General features: G+C 42.8%; 1 protein-coding gene across 3 annotated transcripts in view; it reads right to left on the reverse strand.

Moving 5' to 3' along the window:
• Positions 1–24123, reverse strand: part of LOC101159384 (pituitary adenylate cyclase-activating polypeptide type I receptor) — a 40690-nt gene that overhangs the window by 9175 nt on the left and 7392 nt on the right. For 2 of the 3 annotated variants that reach the window (XM_023965123.1, XM_023965124.1), the window contains exons 2-11: positions 20417–20573; positions 12445–12538; positions 8366–8476; positions 8192–8292; positions 8024–8121; positions 6694–6826; positions 2853–3006; positions 1711–1771; positions 1411–1480; positions 632–723 (exon numbers count right to left, since the gene is read on the reverse strand). In XM_023965123.1, coding sequence (XP_023820891.1) covers positions 632–723; positions 1411–1480; positions 1711–1771; positions 2853–3006; positions 6694–6826; positions 8024–8121; positions 8192–8292; positions 8366–8476; positions 12445–12538; positions 20417–20458 — 956 coding nt within the window. In that variant the 5' untranslated portion in view covers positions 20459–20573. Of the gene's footprint in view, positions 1–631; positions 724–1410; positions 1481–1710; positions 1772–2852; positions 3007–6693; positions 6827–8023; positions 8122–8191; positions 8293–8365; positions 8477–8724; positions 9625–12444; positions 12539–20416; positions 20574–24123 lie in introns of those variants that run through there. The other variant, XM_023965126.1, reaches the window with a different exon arrangement.

Here is a 24123-nt window from a genome sequence, read left to right on the forward strand (position 1 = left end):
AGGTTCTGGTCATGGTTGTGGTCGGTCGTTGGCAGGTCTCCACTCCTGGGACTGTCCCAAACTCTGTCAGTAGTTCTGTGAGACAAGTTCACTTGCAACATCTGACTGTCTACCAACCTGACGGCGCTATGGCCAGGTGACGCTGCTCGTCTGCTTAGCGGCGCCGTGTCTTCATGTCTGTTTGAAGGATGAACTAGAAACTAGGAACTGGCTTTATCAGAATGTTTGACATTGATGCCACATTGAAAAAGGTTTTTCTTTTAGAATTCTTTAGTTTTAGGCCCAAACAAGTGAAAACCCTGAACTCATTGAGACCATAATGCAGAAAAAACAACATGAGGTGTTTCTGTCACCCCAATACTGAGTTCACATCACAACTAATCCACAGAGTTTCTCACAACATCCCTAAGTCATTGTGAGTAGTGTAGATGTAAAGTTAAAGAAATAATAATAACTTAGGGAAGTCTGGTTGATAAAAACATCAGATTCAGCACAAGATTTTGTCTCTGTGAAGGGAATGTTCATTTGCAAAGGAACCAACACTTTGATTTGTTCTTTAAAGTTCATGTTTTTCACTTTTTAAAGCAGAAGCCTGAGCGGTCACACATTAAACTCATCCTCCTTCACTTACAGGTAAATGCTGGATTCGTTTCCTCCGATGTCAGGTGACTGCAGCTTCTGCACCAGGATGACGATGATTCCAATGAAGAGGACAAAATTGATCTGACAGCAAACACACGGCATAGGAAAATAACATTAGATGTCACTGCAATCAGAGGCTTTCCAGCTGTAACCACATCCAGAAACACGGCAAATGATGCTTTATTCTATGTTTTCCTGCACGAACAATCATTTACTGGAGAATCATAGTTTTGATTTAACATATGAGCGACTCCCTGTAACAAATATTCTTTTCTTTTGAATAATAAAAGTACAACCGAGTTTTGGGATCACCATAAGAGAAGAAAATTTAACAAATACTTTATTAAAAATTCAACAATTTAAGAGAATAAACTCATAAATGCTACAGAAAGTTGTAGTTTTACACGGAAAAAGTTGTGCTTTTTTTTTTAGAAAAGGAAATTTTATATTTATCTCTTAAAATGTGTCAACATTCAAAGAAATGTGAACAACATCACACTGCTTTAACAAATCTGTGTAAACCTTATTCTTTTTAAATTACAACTCTTTTCCTTGTAAAATTACAACTTGTTAACTCATAAATGGACAAATTGATTCTAGTAAAATGTGACTTTTTTTCTAATAACTGTACAACTTTATTCCTGTAAAAGCTTGACTTATATCTCCTAATTTTATGACTTTATTCTCATACATTTATTCATCTTCGTCCTTTTATGTTGGCCCTAATAGTCTGTGGTACAAAAACAAAAAGAAAGTGAGCGAACCAACCATTATGGAGGCTACCACAGGTCCTTTGATCACCCACCAGAGGGCAGTGTGCTCATTTGTATCCCAACATCTGGAGGAGGAGGAGGAGGAAGAGCAACACTTTGATTAATGATTCATTCTAACCTCCCTGCATTACAGAACAACACAGGCTTTGAAAAATCAATGGAACATTTCTATTTTCAGAAAGAATCTGGACTTTTCAATAAACAGGAGTGGGACCAGAACACTGATCTAAGACAAGAGCACCTGTGTACGTTTGGTTCTTCTGAACCTGATCTGGACTTAACGGGTGTAACTTACCCGGTGTCATGAAAGTGAAGCCTCAGAACCGCCCACACGGTCACACAGATAGTGGGAGTTCCTGTGTGCAAAAACAAGGACAAATTCTTAGCAGCCTAGAATGCAAATAAAGGATTTTTGCGAAGATATCCATATAACAACGCCGTGCTCTTGTGTGTGCGTTTGTGTTTCTGATCCTGTAGAGGTCCAGCTTCCACTTTTGCTGCTGATTGAGACTGCTTAAGACTGTTTAAAGCTCCCAGCATCCCCTGCTTCAGTCGCAGCTGAACTCCTGAGTGGAATCTGTTCCCGCCTCTGCTGTCTGCCTCGGCCCAGAAACTCACTAAAACCTGTTTTTTCTCTGCTTCCGTTGATTTTCTATCCTTGTAGTTTTACCCTTCTTCCTTCTGTGAGAGGAGAAAAAGCTACATTTGGAAATGAAACGAACCCTTTTCAAATGTTCTGTTTTTACTTGTGTGGTTAATTTGTGTCTTGGTTAACTTCCACTGTTGTTTAATTGTTATTTGGTAGTTTTTTTGTTTTTTTCTAATTAATTAGTTGTTTTAGCTACCACCTGGACATAGCTAAAAATTAAAATACCACTGGGAAGACTTTTTAAATAGATCAGAAGACAATTGGAATGAGACTTTAAGCTCTATTATATAATAAAATGAGACTTTCATTTTTGTCACAGCTCCTTTTTGGTAATTTGGTTATTTTTTATAAAAGCAACAAATAAACAGAACTAGAACCATAACCCTTACGATGCTTGAAAAGGAGTTTTTCATCTTTCATTCATTCATCATCTTCTTGACCGTTTTTCCCTTTCGGGGTCACGGGGTTGCCGGAGCCTATCCCGGCTACTTGGGCGTAGGCAAGGGATGCCCTGGACTGGTCGCCAGTCTGTCGCAGGGTAGAATATCCTCAATCACACGTCCATTCACTCTCACACGCACACCTATGGACAATTTAGAGTTGCCAATCAACCTATGAAGCATGTTTTTGGACGGTGGGAGGAAGCCGGAGATCCCGGAGAAAACCCACGCATGCACGGGGAGAACATGCATACTCCACACAGAAAGGTCCCCCATTGATGTTGTGTTTTCCATCTTGAAACCAGAAAAAACGGTGCATAAATGTTGCAGAATAAACTGGTTTCTTACCCCATCCTACAATCGTGTACCAGTAGAAGTAGCGCCTCTCAGGAAAAAAGGTTTCCACCAGCAGCGTGAAGAGATATAGACCCTCGATGAACAGCCAGAAGTAGTTGGACATCACGCAGTAATGAAAAAAAAACATTACTGCTTTACATGCCACCTAAATGAAGAAGGAGGGGAGGAGTTAAAGCAGCGAAATGCACAGGGGGGCTCTTTTTAAGTTAGTAGGTCTGCCTTACATCACACAATCTTGGAAACAAGATTTGCTTCCCTAGCCACTTTTTACATTATATTAGTCTTTGAAGTTGTTTTTTTCTGGCACAACTGAGTGGAAAAATCTATACTTAAGTCGTATTATTCTTGTAAAAACTATGAAAACACACCTGTCAGAGTAACAAATGTCCTAACTCTGCTAAATCACACCGCAAACAGATGCTGCAGTCATGGGGGCGTGGGGGGGGGGGGGGGGGGGGGGGGGGGGGGGACAGCATGGAGGCCAAACAGTAATTACTCCACAAATTTCAGCCGGAGATGATGAGTGAACATTCGGAGCCGGAGCAGACCTGAATGTCAGGTGAAGTCTAATCTACTGACATCATGTTAACGACCAGTGTCCCTATTTAGAGAGGGGACGACCAATTACAGCAGCGATCCCAGTCGCCGACGACGACGATGACTGTTGATCACCATGGCGACGGGAAGCATGGATTTCAGCAGTAAGGGTAAAATAAGCAATCGTATGTTAATAGTGCTCTTGCAGTCGATTCAAACTGAAGCCATTAACACAGATAATTAGATTAACTCATCATGTCTGCTTAACAACAGTTTTTTTTTTCCGACATCATAGCTTGACCTTTGTTTCCAGTAGAGGAATATTAGTTACCTAATGGGGTGTTTAAAATCGTCTTATGACCAGAGTTACCTTAAAAGGTTAATATCAAACAGGAGGATGCATGCTTCTACAGCGTGTTCCAAATTAAGCAAATTATATTTTTCTCTAATTTTTTTAAATGAACAAACTTCCTAAAGACAATAGTATTTTTTTCCCCAAAAAATAAAAGCCTTAAAATGCACTGTTCCACATTATTACGGTACGCACGACAGAGTTCCACAGTTTTTAATAGACTCTAAAGAACTGAAAATGGTCAATCGTTAAGGTTGCTGCATTAGGAAGTCATGTTTACTGAATTCAAACGCTATTCCAGTCAGTTACAGAAAGCACGGTTCTTCTTTTTGTACTTCGGAAGGAGGTGGTCAGTCAGAAACTCCTCATACTTTTCAGGTCATTGTCACACCTTCAGATCGGACTCTAAAGAGGCCGACCAGGGGCCTCATTTCTAAACGTTGCGTACGCACAAAAGAAGGCGTACGCCACTCTCTACGCAATAGTTGAGATTTATAAAAAGCAAACTTGACGGGAAAATGTGCGGTCCTTCACGCAAGCTCTGACCCAGGCGTACGCACAAAAACGGGTGAAATGAGAAACGGCGACACCGTCGGCAGATGGAAGAAACATGTGAAAGTGAAAATGACAATACTGCCTCTCAGAAATAACATGAAGACTTCACAAAGCAAGTCTTACAATTAACAGCTACACCAACACCCGTTTGAATTGATCGATCAGCAGTGAAACAAACAAAAAAAATCAAACGAAAATTACAACAGAAATTCAAATGAACACTTATTTGCAAAAAGAAAAGTGAAATATGTTCTGCAATATTGGCATGTTGTGCAATTCATCCTCATAAATAATATAGTTAACAGAACGAAATAATGTACAAAACTGATATTCCCGTCAGTGTGTCCGTCTGGCGGAGCAGATATAGGTGCAGACAGACAGACAGATGGATAGATAGAGAGAGATGCATTAATTCTCCACTGGGAAAAGTTGTTTTCATAGTAAAACATTTCTTCATAAGCTACAGAATTATGGTATTCATGCATATGCCTTTAGTTTGTTTTATTTTTGATAAAACAATGTATGGCGTATGTCTCAACCATTCAGAGAGCAACAAGAAATTACATTTGCTGATCAATTTCCCATTTCCACGTTGATTATTCCCGACATCTGTAGCTTGTCAGATGTAACTAAATGGATGGAAATAAAATGCCCCATCACAATGCGTAATGACGCACAATGGCTGATCTGGCGCTCTTAGAAGATGTGGCAAATGGAAGAATTCGGAGTGAACGCATCTTTAGACAGCAAGAAGACGTGCTGGCAAACGAGGACGAGTGGCTGATGAGCCGGTTCCCACTTCCTCGAGCCGTCCTGTTGGACCTCTGTGGGCTTTTGGGGGTGTGTCACCCGGTGCATCTGGCGCGTCGGCGTCCCCCTGCGCCTCAGTCACCACTCCACTAAGGGATTCCCCAATTCTTGCCGCTTGTCTCTCATCAAGAGGGGTCAGCTCCGGTGTCCACCCCCCCCCGTGGCAGACACACTCTGGCGATGCAGCGCCAGACGTTTTTTTGCCTAGACTTTGATGTCCGACCATTTCTTTTTTATTTAACCACGGTCCGAGGTTGTGAGGCTACAGCATTAACGGCGTTTGCCACTCACGTGCCTTTTTTGCGTTAGTAATGCCCACACTGTGCCCTTCAAACAACACTTTTCTCCTCTTTTCCACCTCGCCAACGATAACTTTTACTTCACATTGAGTGAAGTTACGTTTTTTTCATTTCCTCTCGGTGTTTGCCATGATTTCGCAATCAATGAATATTCATTTGTGGGCGTTTCACGGACTATTTATGGGCAACTATGGGCGTGTCATGAGGCCGCAAAAGCTGCGCTGCATTTAGAATCGGTTGTGATTTATTAAGAGAAAGATGCGTAGGATGTGCGTGCGCACGGTTTTATAAATCCGTATATTTATGTGCGTACGCATGTCCTATGTTTCATCCGTACGCCACTTCTGACGCAAATCCTACGCAAAGTTTTATAAATGAGGCCCCAGATCTCTCCCCAAGATTCTGGCCCAATCCATGACTCTGCCACCTCCTTGCTGACGTTGCAGCCTTGTTGAGACTTGGTGGCCATCCACCAACCACCCACTACTCCATCCATCTGGACGATCCAGCGTTGGACGGCACTCATCAGGGAACAAGACTGTTAGAAAATGGGTCTTCATGCCTGTCTGTGTTGTTTAGAATAGCAGAACTGCAAGCATCTGGAGGGTCCTACACCCTGATGTTGGTGGGACTCCAGAGACACCAGCGCTAGCTGCTTTGTAATGGTATTTTAGCAGCATTCGTCTGGCAGAAACCTAACTCCTTCTGCCCGATGATCACGCCTAGGTTTCTGTGAAATGTCCAAGGTTTTCACACCTTTTCCAACACATTGAACTATTTTATGTTTTTTAACTACGGAGAAGTCATTTTTCTTTCCCATAATGCTTGAAAATGTTGGTCTTCTTGGTAATGTGAAACGTCCTTCTTTAGTAGTTTTTCTTTTAATTAAACTCACCTGGAAAACTGATTATCACAGGTGTCTGACATTGATGTCAGTGATTCAAAGAACCCCATGAGTTTTTTTATGGAAAAAACTAAGAATTTCCTGATTTTGACACTTACATACAACTTTGGAGCACACCGCAGTTTTCCTGCATTTCAGTTTTAATCCTATGTACCTGCATCTACAGGAGAAGTGTCTGTACTCCAGTGGAATCATTAAACCACGCCATCTTATGTAACTGAAACTAGGCTCCGGAAACATCCTTTAACAGCGCCTTTATCAATTGTTTTATTGGAGCATCTAGCGCTTTAAAATTCCTGATTACTGTTGCAGAGTGAAAGTAATTCTAATCGCAGAGGATTAACGATGCTTTGACTGTGGACGGTGCTTACTGACCGTGTGCGTGAAGCAGTGGTCGCTGTCCTCCTGAGCATACAGCACGCCGTCCTTGATGAAGACCGAAACGGCTCTCAGGATGAAGGACACGAAGAGATTCATGTGGATGAAGTTTCTGGTGCAGTGGAGCTTCCTGGAGACACGAGAGAGTTCAGAAAATGCCTCATCGTCCCAAAGAGAACCAGAGCTCGTTTTCTATTATTCAAAGATCTTTTGATTAAAATAAAGACATTATGTGCAAAATAAAGAAAGAAAAATAAAAAAAAACACCTTCAGTCAGCTGTTTTTGCACAAATCTGCCCACATTAAGACAAAAATGCTTTTGATGGAAAATCATTTTTCCTACAGACTGTTGAATGACTCACTGACATGCTCATAAATGTATTTATTATTTTGTAGAGAACTGCAGTTATAAAAAGAACCAACCATTAGACCTGCTAATGCATCAGTGGGAATTTCATACAATATTTAACACATTTAAAGATCATATTTGAGACTTTATGAGCATAAATGATCCAATTTATTAAAAAATGTAAGCTTTGCTCACGTTTCACTTTTAACTTCCTTTTCCGAGAGTATTCTGGCCAAAAATTGGAAGTCAAGCAATCAAAACAAACAAAAAATATACAAATATATTGAAATTCAGAGATTTAGTCATAAATAATTGGAAAATTAAAGACATAGAAGATAAAGGAATGCAAATATACATATATACACACACATCTATATCTAAATATACAATCTAATACACGTGTAAATGATTCCATTGATGTTACTTTTAATTCTAAAAGGACATTTTTCCCTCGCACATAAAGTACACACGCACATGAAAACAGATCAAAAGATGATGGCAGTGAGACTTTAATAACATTTTTCACAGACATGGTCTACAGATTGAGCTTTATTTGACATTTTCAACCTTAAAAAAATCAAGATGAAAACAATCAGGTCAGTTTTGATCTGATTTTGATTCAGAATCAGACGAGCTAAATGTTTTTAAATTACCTTTTCATATTAAAAAGATTGGTAACAGGATCGTTTTTAGGTTTCTTTGAATTTTTGTATCAGTACCAATAAAATGTATATCAAAAATCTACATAAGTGCATTTACAGACACACGTAAACCCTGCAGCATGTATGGGTGTTTTTATTCTTCTTATATTTGTTTTTCAATTCGTTTGATCTAAATTCACATTTGCTGATGAGTCTAGAGAGATGCATCACTGAGGTTTTATCAGCTTATCCATATTTTCAGCGATCTTTTTAGCGTCTGAGGATTTAAAGAGCAGGTCGTAGAGCAAACCAACCCAAAAGGAGGAGAGGAGCTGACCTGAACCTGCAGAGAATGGCCATAGCTGTGGTCAGGGAGACCAGAGAAGTGCTGTATCCAACCGTGTACAGAGCTTTAACCGATGCATAGTACATGTCCTGACAACGGAGGACAAGAAAGTCAGTGGCATGGATTCGGTTGTCGACTTTTTAGATGAAATAAACCTACAGGTTTGGTGGTGTTGTCATAGAGGAAACAAACGTCCACGTAGTGAGGGAAAGGCTCAGACCAGCCAAACTCGGTGCAGTTCCGGCTGACCCTCCCCATTTCTGAAATGAGACAGAAAGGATCCAGAATTTCTGAAGAATCCTCTCTGGACTGGATTTGAGGGGCGCTGCTCACCTTCGTCTGGGCCGATGTAGTCGTGAATGAATTCAGGACAGTTGACCACCACGACCTCGCCCACGTTAGCCGCCTGCCAGCAGGTCAGGTTGTCCCACATCCAGGAACATGCTGGAGAGGACGAATCAGGGAAAACAGGAAAGAAAAAAACCTTTAAGCAAAGAAAATATCTTACTCATTCAAAATACATGAAACAGAAAACAAGAATGAACATCTTAACAGATTTTAATAATGACTAACATCATGTAATCATCTTAACGCATCGTCGGTGAAACTAGACAAGAGTTACTTAAGTAGAACTCATAAATATAATTGTCAAGCCATATTAGTCAACTGACATCTAGATTAAGACAACCCACCTTACAGTAACCCCAGAAAACACAAGAATCCTTTTCTTCTGGGTTTTTAAAGGTAATAATGACACAGTCTGTCAGTTTCCTTTAGTTTTTTATTCTCACTCCTTTGTTTCTTGCGCAGGTTGGCTGTGGCTCCTGGGGGGCTCCGCCCCCTTCACCTGTCAGTACCTGAAGTGGCGCACAGCTGCCTGCACTTTAGTTCATTTGTTGTGTTCTATTGAAGCTCCCCTGGTTCTGTGCTCTCTGTCGCAGTGTGGTTTTCTGTTTGGCTCTTAATGTTCTCGGCTTTGCTAAAGGCCCGTGTCGCTGTGTTGGAGTGGTGCCTTTTGTTCAATTAAATTATTCTCCTCACTCCACTTTGCCTCTTTTTTCCTGCAGTTGGGTCGTCCTGATTTCCTGTAACAAATAAGACTTTGGTTTGTTTATTTCGGGTATAAATGAATAAACATTATCAATAATAACAATAATAAAGCAGCCAAATTTGACACTGTGGTTTCTTCAGGGGTATGCTGAAATAAAATAAAAAATACTAACAGAAAATAGCTTTAATGAGGAAGTAATTATCTTCTTCTTGTATAGGAAATGTTTAGGTCAGTTTTCATTCTGTTAAAAATGCCAAAAACAAAACAATCTGAAATAAGAACAGCGTCATGACTAGAAACGTCCACGGTGGCCCTGAAGTGACGGCTTCTTCCGTTGCTTTTTTATCACTTCAGTTTGATTTTTAGAATTTACTTTTGTTTTCAAAGTAAACCAGATAAAAGTAGGTATTATCGGACATCACTGGTTGGATGATGAGGATTGTCAATTATCTCAACCCAAAGTTATTTGGCATGAAGTGATGTTGGATATGCATCCATCCATCCATCCATCCATCCATCCATCCATCCATCATCCATCCATCCATCCATGCATCCATCCATCCATCCATGCATCCATCCATCCATGCATCCATCCATGCATCCATGCATCCATCCATGCATCCATCCATCCATCCATCCATCCATGCATCCATCCATCCATCCATCCATCCATCTACTTCCGCTCATCCTGGACCGGGTCCAGGGGGCAGCAGTCCTTGGAGGGACGTTAACGTTGGGAGTTGGGGTCATCTGGACCCCACAAGATAGCACAAGGGTTAAGCAAAGATTCCCAGACTTCCCTCTCCCACCACTACAGACTGGAACAGCGACCGGACGCCACACCAAACCGCCTGTCAACCTCACGTTCTGACCTTCCCTCACTCGTGAACAATATCCCAAGATATTTAAATCCTCCACCTCCATCCTCCAGCCACCCAGATTTGCTCCACACTAACCATAAGACTTTAGTTAGTATTCAGACTTAAAGACGCTTTTAAATAAACGTCAAAAACCAAACGCCATCATCTACTTTGTGATGTCCCATAGTCCCTACCTTTTGCTGTTACTTACTGTGTTTCATTTTTTGACATTTCGTTTAGATTTTCTGAAAAATACTTTTGTTCTCTATAACATTTATTTTTATTTTAAATCTTTCTTTTTTGCTTTTCTTTGCTTTTATTTTGGTTTCTAGAATTTTGTTTTATTAACTAAATTGTGGTTTTTAATATTTGTTCTACTTTGTAAATTGACGTTTGTGATCTTTAATACGTTGCAGCGTTCATTTGTTGATGTGTTTTGGACGTCAGGGCCACCGTACTTTTCTTGTCCGAATAGAACCAACCTTTTCCGTCAATACCTCTCTATACCAGATTCAGCGATACATTTATCATCAAACAAAACTGGATGCTGCACTGGAACTCAAATGTTCAGAGGATGTTGAGATCTCTTATTCTTCAGTTTACTGAGAAGAAACTCCACTGCAAAGAAAACAAATCTGCACAACTCTCCACAATATTGGCCTTTTTTTTCCACCTCCGTGACTCCTGCGTTCTGTTCAGCGGATCTCCACCTGCCCCTCTCCCTGCCTTCCTCTCCACGGGTCCACCACATTGTTAAGCCCGGGTTCATTTGCTGCTGCAAATGAAGAAAATAGACATGCAGGAGTTGGGTGTCTGTGTGCGTCTGCAGACCTTTTCTCTTCTCTGCCCGGCTCGGTAATCTGTTTTGGTTCTGTCTGCTGAGCCGGACACGGAGCCAATTACCTTTTAAAGGGCAAATCTGAGCCAAATGAGCCGCACTGAACCGCTGAGGTAACCGGCTTCATAAAACACTCTCCCTGCGTCACTGGCCGCTGCTCGCACAACATGCTGTTTCTTTACTGGCCTGCAAATGACATTTTTGCTGCAACATCTTAAAGACAGACAGGTTTTCCCTTCAAAGATGAAGATCTTTTCTGTTATTAATCACAGCATTGAGCTAATTTGATATAGTTGCACTCTAAGTCTGGAGCAAATCTTAAGCATTCTTATCATAGCTCTTTTTTTAAATTATTTTGACTTTGATGAATGCTTGGACATTTCTCTGAGGGACAGAAAACATTTTCTCTGACTGATGCATGATGGGAAATTCCACACTTTCTGTTGTATTATCATAAACAACCCTGGAGAACCCACAGGGTCAAATTTGGTCTTTTTTTTCCACCTTTTTAAAAAGAACATTATTGAATCTATTTTTTTCTCTATTTTTTTTGTCTTTATGTTTTGTTCTGTTTTTCCATTTGTGGCTGCTGTTAATTGCTGCTTCCCAAAGGGAACAAATGAAAACCATTTCTGTTTAATTTACTTTAAAATGCCATGATGCAAATTGTTGTTGGGTTCTCCAGGGATAAACAAATTTAGTAAATTCAAATGAACTATTGATACAATCAGAAGTACTTAAGGAGTTATATTTCAAACAATCCATCTTGTGTAAAAATCTGATAGGCATAGAAATTGATCCACGTTAAGAAGTTGGATTTTTAGGTGTTCTATGTGTTCTGATCTGCAACCTCAGCACTTTGGTGCTCCAGTGTTTTGTCTGTCAGCAGAAAGAGCAGGATGCCCTCATTTAAAAGGACAGTGGGTGACAGGGGTGAAAGGTCAAAGCTGGTGGAAAAACAAGCCACCCCACTGCTGGATCAGAAAGTGACAGCATGTCTGATTGATGCCTTATGTTTCTGAGTGAAACAAACAAAAGGATCTTTTTCCTGCACGTCGCTGCTGTACGCCGACAATCACAGCGAAACGCAGAATACAGCAGAAACCTCTCAGTGTCCAGAACAGAACGAATTTACCGTTGACCTTTCAAATTTCCCTTTTAGCTATTTTTCTCTTTAAACTTGTCTCTCCATCCAAATCTTCAGTGATTTTCTTTTTTTTTTCTTTTAGCCGTTGTTAAAGTTGTGATCTGGTTTTCGGTATTTTGGATTTGTAGCCTGTGGGGCAAGACTTTAAACTGCTCTAAAATAAAAAGAATGAAAGATTCTAAAATCAAAACCACAATACGTGGCCAAGAACATGATTTCTTCCAGGACATTCTTGCGTTCTTTATTTATGGTTATTCGGGGAAGAAGAAAAGTGAAAATGCACATGAAGGTACCTTTATGATTTTTAAATCTGAAAAAATGTCAAATAATTTCTTGTGAAAGCCTGCATTTTATTAATTCTTCCATGCATGACCTTTATCGGTGGTTATGTTCTCCCAGCTTCAAACCTGCAACCACTTAACCATAGCAACCGAACCGTGGAAACAGCCGCCCGCTTCAGGCTGAGTTATTCGGAAAGAGGAGGCCAGAAGCCACGCATGCATTCCCACACCTTACCGTATTCCGCTCCATCTGGGTTGTGCAACGTCATCATCTCCATACATTTCTCATGTTCCCGTTTTATGATGCAGTGCTCCGACTCGCAGGCCACCTGGAGAAAGCAGACCGATCAAAGAGCTTCAGTGAATTTGAAACGTTTAAACACAGAAACTTTTTGCCTTACATCTCATTCCCAATCTTTTGTACCACTTTGACGGGATGTTGAAAATGTGAAAATCCGGTATTGATTCGTAATCTTTTAAACTGATTTTCCGGACAAGGATCCCTGCCTATTTTCCTGTGACTAATTACGTTTATTTTTACGATTAAAACGTTAACCGAGAAAATAATCTTGAGTTTAAGCGTGAGAAGTGTTGTACGGCCCTCACCGCCCATCCATTACCCCTTTTTAACCGCCCTCACTGGCTGAGCAGCTACTTCAGGCCCATCACTCAACGTTGCCCCTCTCTCCTCCAGCCTGGTCAGAGCTGCGTTTGGTTTATTTCCATAGCAACCATTTAAGTTTTTGGTTGCCTTTGGGTCATGAACAGGTCTGTGTAGTTTTAGGTAAACCAGCAAAAGTACATTTTTGGATTTCCTTGGCAACTGATGTTTTTTGTTAACAAAAACATTCCCAATGTGTGTATGTCATTTGTTATGTTGTTTCATACAGGTGGAGCCAGCGGATCATGGATTGAAGTGGCTCACAATGATGCTCGAGGAGTTAAGAGGTGATAAAAGCGGCGTTGTAACTTGTAGCTGGTACTAGAAAGGATTTTTTTTTTAATTCAACATGGCTGCCTCTTCCTAAGGTCAAAGGTTAATGAAGATGCGGTCGTGGTTGTAGACACAACCTGTAAAATGTTGTGAAACTCGCTCAAACAAGTTTTCCATAAACTAGGAAAATGGGAAAATTGTCCAAATTCACACCTTGCCACAAAATGGGCGCAAAGCCGTATTTTAATATGTGGCCATCCCATAATAATTTCTAAACTTCACTTGGATATCTCCGACATGGATGTTGTTGTTTTCATTTGTGGATTTTGAAAAAAATTGAGCCCCATCAGAGAATTTGGATTTTATTTTTTTTTCTTGACAGTTTCTCCCACTGTGATGTCATCTGTTTTTTTTGTCTTTGTTGTGTGTTGTGGCTGGGGGGGGGGGGGGGGGGGGGGTCACCATGCCCATAATTCCTTTTGCCCAGGTAGTAGGTGTGGGCAAACTGGATGAGTTTTTTAATTGGTGGCGAGGGTGATGACATTTTTGCTCAAAGACAGAGTAGGAATTCTGAAAGCGATCTGGTCTTTTAGTCCAGGACGACTGCAGGACAGAATGGTGTCCATTACAATTAGTCAATTCAAGAGTTGGAAAGGCTACACACACACACACACACCTATGTGTGTGTTTTGGAACGTTAATTGTGGCATGATGGTGGGGGCAAATATTTTCATTAAGTCCATGTTTTGATCTCTCATCTGCTCCAAACTGCTTCCTCCAGTCATTCACCATTTTATGTTCCACACAATACACCACTAAAGCCTTAGGAACCCAAATACATGAGAGTACAGGCATCTGGGATTTCCCTAAAGGTATTGCAGTCTCTGCTCATGTTCCCTCCTTCTCCTCATCCCAGTCTCCGCTCAGCCTCCTCACCGCGTCCCCTTTGCTCACATACAGAAATGTTAGGTGTAATACAGTCCAGCCCTCTGAGCCACAGCTGACTCATCACTCTGCCTCCTGGTATGATTTCACTTCAGGCCTCAGTGCCTAGTTATGGTCAGCAGACTGTGAAGATGCCCTCGGATTCACTTCCTCTCTTCATCGGATTGCAGATGAGAGCGGATCGGATGCCGATCGGATGCTATGGAGCGTCACCGGAGCCGTCTCAAACCTACACAGCCTCTTCCTGACAATACTCCCTTCAGCTCGTTCAACAAACGCCATCAGTTTCTGTCAACAGCGAAACATCGCCTCCGTTTTTCTTCTTGACAGGAGTCATATTTCTTGAAGCTGGTTCTGTTTTGAGGAAAAGCCTGTCATCCTCAGAGCATCTCTGTTGCTAAGCAGCAGGTAAACAAGTCAGCAGCCGCTAAATTCTCCGAGCAAAGCAATGCACAAATAATTGGATAGAAATAAATTCATATCTGTGTTATATGAGTCCCTTCCTTCTTTCTATATATGTTATTTCTATAGTATCATGCTAATAAAAACTCTATGACGCATTCAGGTCATGACTGGGATGTAGAATAGGGTGAACGTATGCCACCAAAAAAGTTTGGCTCATTATTTGCTGAAAATTGAAACTCAAAATGAATAAAATGAAAAGAAGACTTTAAAAACGTAAATTATCGTAAGTCAAATATAACCTTGTTTAGTTTCAGTTTCAATTTTTCAGATTTGAAATTCACAAACTCAGATTTTCCTTTCAAATCTTTTTTTCACTTTCAACTTTTTTTAAAAAAAATTGAATCAAAAATCTTCAGTTTCGACTTTTGGCCCCGTTCTGGCGAGTTGGGGCAGGGCTTAGATTAAGGACCAATCAGAATGAGGAGGGTGGGAGCTGTCAGTTTTTTTTTTAATTGTTTTTTATTTTGAGTTTCAACGCCAGTTTTTCAGCTTTAGTTTTAAATTGTTGTATTTTTGATTTTCAAAACTATTGGCCCCAATTGGGCACCATAAAGGTTCTTTCAAAATGTTAAAAACCCAAAAGTTTTAGAAATATTTTGGTAGAGAAGACATACAGAGCACCATTTCTGACCAATCCACATCCTCGCTAGATGGATGAGTCCTGCTGTTAGAAAGCAGAGTCGGCGCTGCTCCTTGCCCTTCTGCCGTGGTTTGGGGTGGGGGTCGGGGCTTCCGGTGCCTGGTGGGGGCGGTGGGGGGCTCCGTTGGTCGGGGGGTCGGGTCCGGTGCCTGGGTGGGGCGGGCTGGGGCGCTGCGTGGTCCTCTGGGCTTGGGTGTGGGGGTGCGTGGTGGGGGGGTGGGGTGGTGGTCTGGCTTGGTTTAGGGGGGTGGTCCCTTTGCCTGTGCTGGGGGGGGTTGGCGGGGGGCCCTGCTCGGGTGGGGGGGGCCCAGCGGCGCCGGATGGGCTGCCCATCTGCACCTGGGGCTGGGATCGGCCCTTTCCTGGCTCTGGGGCGGGACGGGACAACCCTCTCGGGGCCCCCGGTCGCTCTGGGTGTCACCCGCTTCGGCTGCGGGGTCTGGGGTGGGGTGGGGGGCTTGTTGGCCCTGTCCTGGGGGAGGGCGTTCTGGGGGGGAGGGGGGGCCCATTATTAGTACGGGTCAGGGGGGCTAGCGGGTCGGGGTCTCCGCTGAGGCAATCAGTGGTTGCCTCGGCCGGTTGGCCTCCTCGGTCCCGTCGAGGCCTGACCAGAGCTCTTCTAGGGCCGGCGTCTGGGGGTGGGGGCCTGGGCTTGCTCCGGGGGGGGGCGACGCTTTCTGGCTCCTCTCTCTCTGTGTGGGGTGGGTGGTGCCGGGCCTGGGGTGTCGGCGCCTCCGGGGGTGGGCCCCTGGGCTGGGTGGCCCTGGCCCCTTTGCTGGGGGTGGGCTGGGGGACGGCTGTTTGGCCACCGGGGGACAGTCTACCAGCTGTCCCCAACTTACCCCCTTCCTTATATAACCTCATATTAGGGTGAGGGGGTGGGGGGTCTAGCCTGCGATGCGCCTTGGGGGGGGGCTACTTGGGAGTGGCCCCCCTCCTATGGTTGCCGTATGGAGTGGGCCCCCCCTCTTTCGGTTTTATTTGCACCTTAGACATGTAGGGTCCTTGGTAGGGGGGGTGCTTGGACATCACTGCAAGCAAGCAGCAGATGTCCTCCTGGCACCCTACCCGCCAATTTTAACCGCACCTTAGACATTTAGGGCCCCTTGGTGTGGAGGGTGAGGGGACATCACTGTGAGTAATCAGGAGATGTCCCCTTAGTGCCCTACTCGCCAATTTTAACTGCACCCCCCTTAGTACACACACCCCTCCCCCTTCAATATATACATTCAAACATAAACACACACACATGCACACAAACACCCTCTCAAACACCCATACACGCACACACATTTTACAAGGAAGGTGGGACCTGGGTCCATCTGTCCCCTACCCCTTCCCTGGTGGGGGGTGCGGGCCCCTTGGCGATGGCGGCCGTGTCCCTTGGGTGCCGGCTCCCTGGGCCCGGCGGTGCTCTCTCCGCGCGGTGGGGGGGTTCATATTACACCTGAGCCGGGGGTGTTCGTGTCCCTGGGGGGTGGGTCCTGGTCCTTGCCCCTGGGCGCTGGGCCCCGCCAAACTTCCAACATGGCCGAGCCTGGTCGGGCCATATTTATAACATCCCTTGTGGGCCGCCCTTTTTTCCCCGGGGTTCCCCCCTCCTGGGCGGGGGCGGCGGGCCCCTGCCTTGCTCCTACCTGGACCAACCGTGGGCCGGGTGGGTGGCTGCCTGGAGTGCGGAGCGGGTCTCCCTTGGGGGGTCCTGGCTCGTACCTGGTGTCGGGGCGGGGGGATGCCCGGAACTCCTGGGTGGTGGTGGGGTGCTCGTCTGGGGCTGTGGGCGTCCCTCTCCGGTGGGGCCCTGCGTTGGGCTCTTCCGGCGCGGCGGGGGGCTGCTTTCCTGGCTGGGCTGGGGCGGCGCTCTCTTTCCCTCTGCGCCTCCCTGCTCTCTGGCTCTGGGGGCCTCGCGGCGGTCCGGCTGGCCCTGGCCTGGGTGGCGGTCTTGGTCGCCCGGGGGGCGGTTGTTCCCTGCCTGTTCCCGTGTGGCGTTGGGGGAATTCCGGCTGCCGCTGCTGCTGCGGCGGGGGTATGGGTGTGGGGGTGGCTGGGCGCTCCTCCTCCTTCTTTTCACATTCCACCATCCATTTTAGAAGAACATAAACACTCACCTGAGCACAGGTGTTAGCTCACCTTTGCACTAATAGTTTGCATGATTGAATGAATGAAAGATTTCACACTAGTTGGTTTAAAGGCATAGGTATGCGTTCGTGAACACTATCTGTTTTGTGTGCATGTTGACATGTGGACATTTTTGCGGCTAGCAGGTGTGTTGATAATATTTGAGTGTGTGTGAACAGGCCCCGCCCTTTTTGTACTACATTTGAACCGTACCGTAACGATTAACAACCAGTAAACCTGTCTGCTCTCTGCTGCTTCATGGTCTTACCCCCCTTCCCCTCCTATTATCACCCTCCTACCCCCCCCTCTCTCTAACGTCTCTCTTCTTCCCCTCTTTCCTTTTCCGTCCGGTCCAACACCAAAGATTTTCAAACATGATTGAAATTAATAAATTTTGGCCTCAATTACAAAAGGGGTTTATTCAGACATAACTTTGGTTTGTCTGAAGATGAATAACCCCTCTTGTTAAAATAAAATATGTCCAACACAAGAGGCCCTCAGCTCTCATCGGTTTGCCTAGCTGTTGGACAGGACAAGTTAAAAAAAAAAAAAACAAAAAAAAAAAAAAAAACAAAGCAGAGTCGGCCCCCACGACATGGGCCTTTAGAGACCCACTTATATGAAAATGGTGTGTTTAATGTTTTCTGATGATAGAGGACATATATGAAGACAATGAAGCGTCACTTCTGAGTATTTCTTTATACAAATCCCTGAGAATCAAGAGCAGACGAAAAAATGCTGTAGGCAAAAAAAAAGGCGTATTTGTGGGTGGGCAAAAAGCTCTCTGCTCCGCTTTATCCCGATTCACTTGGAGTAAATGGATCCACGTACGACTTGGTTTTCCTCATCTGAGCTGGAATTTGGCTCAAAACTCAGTATTTGCTCGCCATTTTTGTATGACCACTGATGTTGGGGAGAGACTATGAGCTATCGGAAGAGCCTATGAAGAAGTGGGTGATGGGGAAGGGGTGTGGGGTTGCTCAGAAGATGATCCGAGTGGGACTTAAGGAATACATTCTGAGGGTTGTTTTTCTATAGTGCCCCCCTTCCTTCCTTGTTTTCATCAGAGGCCTTAAAGCAGGGTGTAGTCAGAGGATCCTAGAGAACAGAGACCCTCTGAAATAAATATTTTTGAAAGAGGATCGCTGCTTTGGGTCCCCTTGACCTCAAAGGGCGCCCGCCCCCGCTGACCTGGTTCGTGATCCAGCCTCATGTCCACACAGGAGGTCTTTTGTCCCAACAGCAGTTAGACTGTAAAACGACAGTATATAGGACTGCTGAAACTGCTGCTGTATTAACTTATTTATTCATGACGTGTACTTTTACTAACATTTTTTACTACGACTTTCATTCTTACTCTTGCTATTTCTTTTTCTAACTGTTACGTTTCTTGTTTGGCTTCTGTAACAGCACAATTTCCCTGCGGAGATCAGTAAAGTCCTATCTCATCTTATCTTATCTTATCTTATCTTATCTTATCTTATCTTATCTTATCTTATCTTATCTTATCTTATCTTATCTTATCTTATCAATCTCCCAAGAAGGCTTATAACACCTTTTTGGAAAAACAACTTGTGACGACAAAAGAGGATAAAGTGCAATTCCATTAGAATGAGTTTATGCTAACGGGAAACGAACGGCAGCTGTGAGAGCAGAAGCTCTCCCAAACACAACGGAACCTAATGGAAAAGGGAAATTTGTTTGAAGGTAAGACAGGAAATAAGAACTGAAGAAAATTAAATTGAATTGCTTCAAGGTTTTTATGGAGTAATGCAAAATAATCAGAGCCAAAACCTGTGTCGTTTTAAAGGACACAGTTTCTGCAGAGCGGCAGGAGTTCAATAGAACGTTGTCTCAGAGGTGTGGGCGGGGCACTTGGCGTGTGGCCACAGTATTTTCTTCTTCCAATAGCATTTTTTTTGTCTGCTCCTGATTCACAATAATTTGAATAAGAAAATACTCAGAAATGCAATTTTTAGCCTAATTTAAGGCTGTCATTTATATTTGTCCTCCATCATCAGAAAAATACAACAACATGTCAAAAACACAATTTTCATTAAATGGGTCTTCAAAAGCTATTTACTCTGAACTACTTTTACCATTTAAGGTACATATTATTACACCTGATCCGGGTATCAGCAGTGGTGCAGTGAGTTGTGGACTTCTAGGTTTTACCTGCTAAAGCCTAGGAGCCCAAATAAAAAAGATAAAATAATTAAATTTAGAAGAACTTCTATTTTTCTGCAGCCAATCATATCGGTCCTTCCTCTAAAGCAGATGTCTGACTAGATAAAGCCTCCATTCGGAGGCTGCAGAGCACATTTCAGTCCTCAAGGCGATTTTCTAGAGCCAGAAAAAACAGCAGCTCCCACAGCAGCGTGCAACACAGATCTTACATTTCCCATTTGACACCGCAGACCTTTGTCCACCAAACAGAGCCGTCTGACAGACGAGACATATGTTTAACATGTTCTGTGCAGCAAACAGAAAAATCCCCAAAATTCACCCTTAGAGAAAGACGTTTTCACAGGAACTCTGTTGAGTTCTCTGAAAGCCCGGGGAGATGATGCTCGAGAAATGTAGAACAAACCTTCAGTTGAACGCTTGAAGAAATGAGGTGTGGCTAAAGAGCTTTGCACATATATGGAGCACGCCGCTGAAGGTCAGCTCGTCATGGCTTTGTGCACGAAGCTCAATGTCACGTTTATTAGATCCCTGTCGCGCAAAGGCTGGTGAAGCTTGTGGCCACAAGGTTGCATAGATATTCACACCTTTTTTTTTAAAGTAAGGTCATTTTCAAATTTCAAGAAGATCTTATTGTTTGCCTTGAATGTGGCTCCCTGCTGCACGAACGCCTTTCCTCCCACACATCCTGCGCGACTCTTTCTTTTTTAAACTAATGGGTGCAGATGGATGGGCAACACTCGGATCAACCATGACTGCTTCTGTTGTAATCGGCCTTCAGATTTGAACCTCTTGTTTTTCCCCCACAAAATAACAGAGTCAAAATGCAGTCCAATGGGATCCTATGCATTTCTGTTCACCTGAAGCCCCCCCCCCCACACACACACACACAGACGTGTGACCAGCTTATGAAAGACTCACCAAGGGCAGGAGGAGGATTGCAGTCAGCAGGTAGCCTCTCATTGTGTTCTGTGAAGTGGTTGTGTCCAAAGGGCAGCACAGGGTCTTTATAGGGGCTTGTATTTCCAGGGATGCGCTGAAATTGTTCCTCTCAGAGGATCCACGGCTTTACATCACACTGCAACACAAAACACACAGGAAAAGAAAACTAGTGGCCACTTTTTATCTACTATAAACTAACCAATCATTCTATTACACATACAGTTTTTAGAAAATAAAATGGCAACATACGGTTGCCAACTACACTAATCTGAGCTGTTTGAGGTTAATACATCAGAATGAAATTGGGATGAGAAAGACCGGAAGAACTGTAACGTCATAAATCTGTGTTGAGTTCAAGAATTAATTTCATATCGAAATAACTTTACCTCACCACAGGTAATCAGAAATCATCCCAAAATAAACACTTCCGAATCCTGCAAGCGGAGAAAAATTGGAATCAATCAAACCGAACCTCTTCCTCCACAGTGCTCCTGAACAAATTGATGTATGAAACAGCTTCAAATGACAGAAGGAAGCCTCTTCCACTAAAGGCACATCAACACACTTCATGAAGGGCGGCGTCGGACTTGTACATGGTAGCAGGAGTTAATACTACGTCTAGTTTTTTAATCAATATCAAAAACGTTGGTGTCCAAAACAGCAGAATAAAAATAAATAATGAAATTCCATAAATAATAGGACCAAGATTGAGGTTGGAGGCGTTCCAGCTGTTATTCGTGGCTAAGAGACGATATTTAATATGCAAAACGAGCTCTGTGATTAACAAAGTGCGTTACGAGAATGAACAAGCAAAGGTGCAGGAAAAACACAGACATGCGTCCCCCATGCTGTCATGGTGGAGGGAGCACCTGTGAACTGTTGTTTATTAGTTCTGCTTCAGTTTGTCATAAAAAAGTTGATTTCTCCCTTTTTTAAATGTATATCCCCCAGATTTACTGAATATAAACTTTTCTGGAAAACATTTAACCAGCTCTTAAATTCCTCTGCAGGTTTAAATGTTACGATTCTGTCTGCATGTACTGAAAGAAAAAAAAAGAAAAAACTTGTTGATTGAAAATAACACAGTTATGAAAAATATTTCCACTCAAATCAAATGTGTTCAAATAAGAAACTACATTTTTTGTTTGGGTGTGGTGGTGCCGCAGGCGGCAATGGGCGTTCAAGCGACCACTTCCAGTGAAGAGGCTTTGTAAACGCTTATAGATTTGTTGTTCTGGCTTCAGCATTCAGCTACATGCATTTCTATGACCATTTCTGAACTCTATACTGGCAGCCATGGATAAAGAAAAGGAAGAAGAAGCTCCTCCCTGCTTGTCCAGTGTGAACACCATGGGCTTGTTCAGCAAGAATGCGTGTTTAGCATGTTCTTGAACGTGCGTCACATGCCCAGTGTGTCTGTAGCTTGGCATGATGACCAAACAGAAGCAGTCCTAGTAGGTTTATGTAAATGTGACAAACCAGAGTATGACCTGGCTTGATCTTTTTAGGTCATCTCAAATGGAATTGTAAAGGTAAGAGCTACTTCATTTAGGGACTCCAAATTGCACATGTGCATGTTCACTTCGCCATTGAAGACATTGGTTTCAGCATTAGAAAAGTTTCAGTGCTAAAATAGGTATTGAGATGCATTCTGGGAGAGCTTATACTTTGATTTGGATTCAGAACAAGGTACAGTGAACTTCCGTGGACATTAGCGAGCCAACGGCAGCCTTCTTATGACTTTGGATCGATTCCACAGCTTATTGAAAGGTACAAGGTCAGTTAAGTCTCCAAAACCACCATTGAGGAAACGTGCTGAAATGCCCCGCCTTCTTTTCATCAAACTTCTGTCCCACTCACCCCATCGTGTTAATGAGCGCGGTAAGTCACTAGTCCTTCAAGCTATCGCCCTATTTCTCTAATCAATGCAGATGTAAAAATTATATGCAAAGCACTAGCACAGAGAATAGAAAAAATCACTCCTCACATAATTCACTTCGACCAGACTGGATTCATCAAAGGCAGACACTCGGATGATAATGTCCGTAGACTAGTTAATATAATAGACTTTGCCATGACGGTACTATCGCTGGGTGCTGAAAAAGCCTTTGACAGAGTTAATTGGAAGTTCCTTATTGCTGCCCTCCATAAGTTTGGTTTTGGAGAAGCATTCATCAATTGGATCAAAATATTATATCACAACCCCAATGCATCAGTTAGAACTAATAAACAGACTTCAAACAGGTTTTTTCTTGGAAGAGGAACCAGACAGGGCTGCCCACTCTCTCCTTCTCTTTTTGCTATATTCATTGAGCCTTTAGCTGCAGCAATAAGACAGAATGAGAGCATTATAGGAATAAAAACCAAACACAGCCATCATAAAATTAGTCTTTATGCGGATGACATATTACTGTTTTTAAGGAATTTACATTCTGTAAATGAAACAGCAATGATCATAAATGAATTCTCCTCCATATCAGACTATTCCATTAATTGGAATAAGTCTGTTTTATTACCACTCAACAGGACTATGGAACAAAGACTCACAATTCCAGTTAAAACAGGAAATATCAAATATCTGGGTATCTACTTTTCCCCCAACACTATCAGAACTGGTGCAGCTAAACCACACCCCATTACTGAAAAGCATACAGGACGATCTAACACGCTGGACCAACCTGCCTCTGTCCCTTATGGGCAAGGTAGCCACGGTTAAAATGAAAATCGTACCCAAAGTTAATTATCTCTTCTCAATGATTCCCACACAACCGCCATTAAAATGGTTCAAAACATTAGACTCATCCATATCAAGCTTTCTATGGAACAACAAACCTGCAAGAATTAGTCTAAAAACTTTAAAATCTGCAAAAAGCTGTGGAGGATTAGAACTACCTAATTTCCACAAATTACTTTCTTGCAAATAGATTACAATATATCTTAAAATGGTTAAAAAATAATCCAGAAACCAACTCATGGTTAGACTTGGAACAGGCGTTATGTGGAAAGATCAACCTGTCACAGCTACCATTTATTAGCCAAACAGTTAAAAAACAGGATTGTTTCAAAAGCATTAATATAAATGCCACCTTAACAGCCTGGTGGGAATTTCTCAAAATATCAAAATCATCAATTCAACCGTGCAAAATGACACCCATCTGGAACAACCCGGACATCCTTATTAACAAAAAAATGATTCACTTCCCAGCTTGGCAAGCAGGGGGCATAAAACAACTAGAGCACGTAATTATTGATAGAAGATTCATAACTCCCCAGGAACTTCAAGACAAACATGGAATAAATAACTTCTTGGAATATCAGCAACTTAAATCAAGTATTACTAAAAAGTATAAAATTAAAGACGACGATTTAAAGCTACCAGATGTAGTTACCACTCTGATTAATTTTTCAATGAATAGAACTCTCTCCAAAATATACAAACTTTTATGTAATTTAGATAACAATATTGCCCTTCCAACAAAAAAATGGGATGCAGATTTGAGCATCAGCACAGATGAAAGCTTCTGGTCAGAACTCTGTCTAAACACCTTTAAACTGACAAAAAGTCCAAATCTGCAGCTAATCCATCTCAAAACTCTTCACAGAATTTACTACACTGGACAGAGGATGTTCAAGATGGGTCTCAGTAACTCAGACATTTGCGAGCACTGTGATAATAATCTACCCGA

The sequence above is a fragment of the Oryzias latipes genome, chromosome 17 (assembly GCF_002234675.1).
Source record: "Oryzias latipes chromosome 17, ASM223467v1".
NCBI classification, from domain to species: domain Eukaryota; kingdom Metazoa; phylum Chordata; class Actinopteri; order Beloniformes; family Adrianichthyidae; genus Oryzias; species Oryzias latipes.